The sequence below is a fragment of the Pongo abelii genome, chromosome 13 (genome assembly GCF_028885655.2).
Source record: "Pongo abelii isolate AG06213 chromosome 13, NHGRI_mPonAbe1-v2.0_pri, whole genome shotgun sequence".
NCBI classification, from domain to species: Eukaryota; Metazoa; Chordata; class Mammalia; order Primates; family Hominidae; genus Pongo; species Pongo abelii.
Window position 1 is genome coordinate 36,717,103 of NC_071998.2, and position 7,877 is coordinate 36,724,979.

The 7,877-nt window shown below is 35.0% G+C and overlaps 1 protein-coding gene across 1 annotated transcript; it reads right to left on the bottom strand.

Moving 5' to 3' along the window:
* Window positions 1-1,449: 1,449 nt before the first annotated feature.
* Window positions 1,450-2,514, bottom strand: IFNA8 (interferon alpha 8). The gene has a single exon (XM_002819741.4). The coding sequence runs from the start codon at window positions 2,452-2,454 to the stop codon at window positions 1,885-1,887; it is 570 nt and encodes a 189-aa protein (XP_002819787.2). The 5' UTR covers window positions 2,455-2,514; the 3' UTR covers window positions 1,450-1,884.
* Window positions 2,515-7,877: the final 5,363 nt, after the last annotated feature.

The window sequence follows — 7,877 nt, forward strand, 5'->3', positions numbered from 1 at the left end:
TTCTTTAATGTAAGTGATGGGTGATTTTTGTCAGTTTTGTATTCCAGATTTCTGTTATAATTGCTAAATCTCCTTTCATTCATGAATGATACACAACCCTTCCATGCACTCTGAATATCCATGGTTCATGTATTTTCACTCGGTGTTGACCAGTTTTTTTCTTTACCTTAGGTATTGAGAAAGAAAGTCTCTGATTGTTTCCCACTTTTATTTTGTGAAGGACGTTTGTCAGTCTTTATGTCCATTGTAATTCGGTTCTTTCTGGATTGATATAAGACCACAATATTCATGAAATCGGGAAGAATTACCGAAGTGTAACATAAAAGAATACTTATATCTAGCACTACAAGAAATTAAGATGGATTGTAAAGCTGCAGAAGAACTGTAGTAAACCAGTGTGACGATGCACGTTAACTAACAACAAATGAGGCCAGTATTTCCAGGTGTCATTATATTATCATCATTAATTATTTTGGTGAAGGATTGAATTAATTATCTCTTACTCCCTAACAAATTAACAGAAACTAGGCAGCTTACTGATAGCCAAAGTAATATTAATTAAAACAACAATAAATTATAATTCTAAATAATATATCATGATTTAAAATAACATATTAAATATATTAATATGATTTGCTAGTACATCAGTTACATGAAATCTATCCAGAAAAAAAAAATTAACAAAGGAAATACTATGCACAGAAAAAGTAACTCACATTCTTTCCCCCATCACATCCTATTTGTTTGCCCTCTTCAGAGTCACTAACTTCTCTTATTTATACTTCCAGCCGCTACAGTATGGTTTGTTCTGATTTATTTTACCATAATAACTCTCATAAGGGTTGCCAGTGCCATCTATTTTTCCGAGGTAGTGGGCAGTTTCAATGTATAACTTCTGTGAATCTACTGATAACTCTTTTCGGATGGCCTTTCCATCTGTTTCTTTGTGGCTCTTCTCTTTCCTTTCTTAAGTGTGGAAGGTCCTCAAAACCATGTTGAAGCCATTTTTTACCTTGACACTCACTCCCCACATGAGCTCCTCCATTTCTGGGCTTTCAGTTACCGCATATGAACATCTATCAGTTGCATTCCTTATTAATTGCAAACTCGTATATACAACTGGCAGTTCACATTTGCACTTAGATGTCTACCAGTTAGCATATAGAGGATATCTCTGCGTTTATTTTTATTTCCTCACATGCCTTGGTCTACCTTCTGGGGAGATAAATTCATTGGTTCTTTCTTCTCATTATAGCATTAGACATAACTGATATTAAGTATGATTACGGTTTTTAGGTTTCTTTCCCTACAAAAAACAAAGATACGAGAGAGCAGGAATTGTACTTTTTATGTTCACCTAGATATATTGAGGGCAACATACAACCTAATTTAGACAAAGTTCATTTTTACTTACAATTTGAATGTAATAAGCATGGATAAAGGAATTGTACCATTTATTCTTTAATCAGTTTGCACAATCAGGGTTGGAGTTCAATTTTAAAGAATAAATAAATATAAGAAGTTTTCTATAGTAAAAATTTAATAAACAAGGCAAAATAAATATAAAGAACATACTTTTGTTACACAATTCACAATGTAAAAGTTCACATAATATGAACAAAACTAATTTAAGTCCCATAAATAGTTAACTAAATAAAGATGTAAATAAATAGATGAATAGATCTATCAGCATGGTCATCTGTAAGGGACTAGTGCCCATACAGCTGAACAGGATGTTGCCTAACACTCCTGAAAACACTTGACACATTTGATTCAACTCATGGCATGGTTATGGCAGAAACATGGTCTTTGAAAGAGCACAACTTGTTGAAGTGTGAGCTGCTGTATTAGTCTATAAGAATCATTTCCGTGTTGTACCAGGTCTCATTCCTTACTCTTCAATCTTTTTTGCAAGTTGATTGATAAAGAGAAGGATCTCATGATTTCTGCTCTGACAACCTCCCAGGCACAAGAGCTGTATTTCTTCTCTGCCAGATATAGAGTGATTCTTTGGAAGTATTTCCTCACAGCCAAGATGGAGTCCTCGTACATGAGGGGAGACTCTATCACCCCCACTTCCTGCATCACACAGGACTCCAGGTTATTCAGCTGCTGGTCAAGTTCGATGTAGAATTCATCTAGAAGGGTCTCATCCAAAGCAGCAGATGAATTCTTTGTGCTGAAGAGGTTGAAGGTCTGCTGGATCATCTCATGGAGGACAGAGATGGCTTGAGCCTTCTGGAACTGTTTATCATCAAACTCCTCCTGGGGGAATCCAAAGTCACGTCTGTCCTTCAGGCAGGAGAAAGGAGAGATTCTTTTCATTTGTGCCAGGAGCACCAAGGCCCTCCTGTTACCCAGGCTGTGAGTCTGAGGCAGATCACAGCCCAGAGAGCTGAATGACTTGTAGCTGAGCACCACTAGGGCCACCAGTAAATAAAAAGTCAAGGCCATTGTAGATGTTGTGGATGCTGCTGAGCTGGTTCAGATGGATAACCCTTAACCTGGATCTCTGAAGACTTTGGTTTGTACACGGCCTTATATAGGGAACATATTCGTTTCCATTTTCTGAATGCTACTGCATTACTTTTTTCTACTTCTGTTTTTGCTTTCCTTTATGTACTCTCTACATGGGCTTAGGAAAGTGTTTCTCAACCAGTTTTCTTTTCATTACTGCATTCCCTTTCTCAACCTCCAGAGTCCTGTTTGATAATTTTTTTCTAAGTAAACCCCTCCTGATAATTTAATAACACAGATATATTATGTGCATATTTGGATGTACTATATTCCTATCCATGCTTTAAAAACAAAGTGGACAGTTTACTTTTTTATGCAATGCAGCATTAAGAATAAGTAAAAATTTTATGCCAAAAGTTAAATTTAAAACTATTGCCATTTAACTTTATAAAAGTTATTTGCTGAGTGACTTCTAGTATATATACTTATATAAATATTAATGAATCAAGTGAAACACGCAAAGTTATAATATATGAAATATATAATACCAATATAATAAAAATACTTATATAAAATATGTAATATCAATAAAATAAAAATACTTAAAAATCTCCCAAAACTGCTAAGGGGTTATTTAAAATTAAATTATTCCTGTAACATTTAATTTATTATACTTAACTTTTAGTTTTGCTTCATATAGAAAATAATTTTTACCTTCACTAACTGCTAGATTTTCATCCAGATATAGTCAACATATTTTTCTTTTCAGCACTTGCTATAAGTATTGATGTTTGAAAAAGTTTTATACAATTTAATCATAAAATAAAAATATTTGTATAAAAGAGTATGATACACTTGAAAGCACTGAGGATCAAACATAAGCTACTTACCCAAGACAGGCAATGGCAGCCCATTCACATGCCAATGGAGACCACATCACTTGGTATGACTCTGAGATTGAGCACATAGTGGAAAGTCCACCAGTGACAACCATCTATTTCACATTGGTTTGCAGCACTAATCTCACATACATTTTGTGTATCTTCCATGAACTCAATATCAATCTTTTCATGTAATACATAAGAAAACCAAGTGAAAGAAAATAAATACTAAAGGATAAGGTTTTGTTAGAGTTCGGTATTGAGGGGCCATAAACAAATATAATATCTACAATTTGTTCACACCACAAGAACTAATGTTTGTATCCTTAGGAACAATATCGTCCCCAATGAGAATACACAATTGAGAAAACATCAATTATATTTTTCAAAACAATTTTTGCATTAATGTTTAGATTTCCCAAAGAACCTGGGGACATCCCAATTCTAGTTCATTCTTATAAAATAAAAAAAACCCATCTGTTTCCTAAGGTAAATAATAATATCTAAGTATGATAAAGTAAATGAAGTGTACAATTGTTGTACATAGCATGCAAGATACCAGATATCTTTCTCATTTCCTTTTTCACAGAAAGCAAAAGTTGTTGCTTTTTGTATCCCAATAAATGAGAACAAAAAGAAAACAAATGTATACCTAAATGTGATAAAAATCTAAGAATGGAAGTAATATCCCACTGGAGAAAAAAACTAACAAAATATAACTTGGATATTCAGCCCAGGTTAGATAGACATTAAGGGGTGAGGAAGAGCAGAAGCAAAATGGTGGAAGAGATGTAGAACAAAGGCAGCAAATGGGCAGGAGCTCAAAGAAAAGTAATCATTACTGGTCCAAGGGGATGTTTCCAGCTTTACTGAATTCAGCCTTACTAGACAGTTGAGGGTGATCAGCCAAACATAAGACATTGTGCACCAGAAAGGCAAATTTGTAAGAGCACCATATTCTCTCTATAGAATGGACAAATATAATTATCTCAAGTTCTCCACTAGTAGATAGATGAACTCAGAAGATTAACATATTGTGTGTTATCTGTTGTGATGGTTAACACTGAGTGTTATCTTGATTGAATTGAAGGATGCAAAGTGTTGTTCCTAGGTGTGTCTGTGAGGGTATTGCCAAAGGAGATTAAAATTTGAGTCAGTGAACTGGGAGAGGCAGACCCACACTCAGTCACTGTGGGCACCATCTAATCAGCTGCCAGCATGGCTAGAATTAAGTAGGGAGGAGAAGATGGAAGAGTAGACTTGCTGAGTCTTTTGGCCTTCATCTTTCTGATGGATGCTTCCTGCCTTTGAAATCAGACTCCAAGTTCTTCAGCTTTTGAACTCTTGGAGTTACACCAGTGATTTGGAAGGGGCTCTCAGGCCTTTGGCCACAGACTAAAGGCTGCACTGTTGACTTCTCTACTTGGGAGGTTTTGGGACACGGACTGATCCACCACTGGCTTCCTTGCTCCTCAACCTGCAGACAGCCTATGGTGGGACTTTACCTTGTGATTGTGTGAGTCAATTCTCCTTAATAAACTCCCTCTTTTTTTTTTTTTTAATAAACTCCCTCTTATACATAAACATATCTTATTAATTCTGTCCCTCTGGAGAACTCTGACTAATATATCTATCTAACAAGAAGCCAGGGAATAGATGATTTCAAAGGAAACTTATCTTGACTTAAAAGGACAATAATGATAACACTAATAAGAAGAATAAAAAGTTGCTAAATTTTATCATGTTTGTTATCAATCGGATATTGTTCTTAGCACTTACAAAAACTATTTTCACTTCATTCAATGAGAAATACCCTCATTTTCATATTTATTGAACATCTACTATATGCCCATCCCTACTTAGTTGCTAGAGATCTCAGTGACCAAAGCAGACACTGACAGGTTGTACTATTGTCCCCGTTTACAAAAGGAAAACCCAGAAGCACAGGGAGCTATTGAGTTGTGGAGCTACCGTTGGAACCCAAAACATCTGACTCTAAATCCTCATTTCTTACATGTTCTCTGGGAATTATTTGTGGCCATAAGACCCAGAGCTGGTTTCTAGACCCCGGTCAATGTTTTCTTAGTACAGTCCTGCATAAAGAAGGTCATGGTCTTTCTTTTCAGCTCCTTCACCCTCTCCTTCACTAAAAAGCCCTATTTGTTTATGCCTGATATGTTACATTATAACAAAGATGGGCCCCAATTTATTTACATGTTATATACTAGTTTTGTTTTCTTGAGAACGTATATTCATAAACTTGAATGTAGTTGCAAAATTCTTTGTTCACCCTAGTAATATATTCATAAACAACTCTGTAAAAACCTGCATATTTCTATCCTTTTATTCAAATATCCATAAGGCCTTAGATTTCTATCTTAGCACAAGTTTAAGACTAAGTAATGACAAGCTAGAGACATGAGCTAAATCAGAACTAAACCAATGAACTAGGGCTCAGAGCTCAGGGAGATCACATCTAGAAGGGCTCACTAAAAGGATTAAAAGTGAGAATGGAAGGTCTTCTGGAGAAATGAGGAGAGTCCAGCGTATTATAGGAGGAGGACTGTGATACCAAAGTCTCTGAGTCTCCTGACTTGCCAGCTGGTTGATGCCTTTTATGTTGCAGGCCAGCAGAGTTTTCTGCTGAGTTAATTTTACCACTTGTTTTGAGAAACTGGGCAAACATGATGGGCAATATATGGAGAGAACTAAAGAAATGGGGTTGGAAAAAAAATAATGTGTTTGCATAGGTGGAAAGATATTTGCTAAAAACAGGCATAGAATTGGAGCGAACTATGCCTTTACTCCTTCCATTTGGCCTTCCATTTTTTTAGGTGTGTCTTAAATAATGTGATAATTATGTCACCTTATCCAGTGATTTTTTTAAGATTCTCCTCATACAAAAAATAGATGAATGACCATTTGCTTCTTGTTATCTCCATCCATTTTCCATGCGATAGTGAGGTCCATTTCTGTTTGATTTCCAAAATTTGGCATGTAATATTCAAAGTGCTACTTCAGGTGAAAAAACCATGATTTTGGATTTTGAGTCCTTAGTTGATGTTTTTGCCTGGTAGTGTTCTTATTCTTCTTTATGCATGGTTATAATTTTCTCTTTTTTTGCTGCCAGAGATGTCACCTTTAGTGATCTGACCAATTTTCTCTTTAGAATATTTTATCAGGACTCCATAAGATACTTATGGGCAGACACATCATCTTATCCAGTCTTGTTCCCTGGCATATTGGCCCAGTCCCTATCATTTCAGGAGCTCAGCCAATATTCATGAAAAAGAGTAATCACTATAAAACTAGTGGAAAGAATATTACCAATACATATTAGATATATAATTTGAAAGGAAAATAAATCAAAAGCTAATTTGTAAATTCTTCAAGGTTCTTCATTGGAAGTTATCATTGAAAATTATGTGGAATATTCAAAGAAAGAACAGCCACTTGCTTGTAGAATCATTTTCAAGTTTGTATTTTTAATAATTAGAATATCTGAATGAGAAATAACGACTTGGACAAATGGAAGACTCACTCTCCACTTTTCTTTCAGTGGTCTTCAAGTACCTGCAGAGATACCTGTCATAGTTTCCTTGTCTCCTCAGACAATAAGGAAACAATTTCAATTTTACAACGTGTTCCAAGGCCTTATCCCATACTCTTGGCCTTTTTTCAACTTTAGCCAATGCCTTTGGGAACCAATTTAACCATTTCTTTCAAAGAGTCAATGATGCCATAAACTCTAATAAATGACATCTGTGTCCACTTCCCTGAGTTTGAATTGTGAAATCAGACTTTGGAACAGAGTTTTTAATAGAATATGCAAGCAAAAACATGGTTTGTTTTTCCTCTAAAAATAGCATTTGTACAAATATTATAAAAATGAAGATTAATCTTATTCAAAGAACTTGCCTTCTTTTCCTACCAGTCACCCACTGGACTCCCTTTCACAACTTCTTTGCATCTTGGTATCCTATGAGAATAAATCCAGGTCAAGTTAATTTGGTTGGAAGAGATACTTGCCCTGTAACATCTTGGCCTGTGAAAACATCTCCACATGATGTACCACACAGTTTAACCTTTGCAATTGACTAAAATAGATTCAAGCACCACAGCCACATTTGGAGTTATATGTTGAAGATAGCAAAGCCACAAAATAAAAGGTACTCAGATCCCGGAATAGCCAACCAGACTCATCTAAGCAGGAAGTCCTGCATTGAGCTTTTATAGGAAGGAAAGGTAAATTTGCATATTGATCTAATTACTAATTGTTTTCTATTTATCTGTTACAGCAGCTCTCATCAACTTAACTGACAAAGTCTTTTAAAATACTATCCTGAAAAAACTTTTCCATAAAAAATTAAATTTCCAATTTTGGAAACAGCAAATACCCCTCAAAGATTTAAGCAGATAAATAAAATTATAAATGATCATCTTAAGAAACTAATACATGTTCTTTTCTGCAAACATTTTTTATAAATTTGTAATACACAATATAATTTTGATATAATCTACTGATTTTGGTTTCAGATT

Coding starts and splice junctions, on each gene's coding strand:
- IFNA8 (XM_002819741.4), bottom strand. CDS start 2,454: ATGGCCTTGACTTTTTATTTACTGGTGGCCCTAGTGGTGCTCAGCTAC.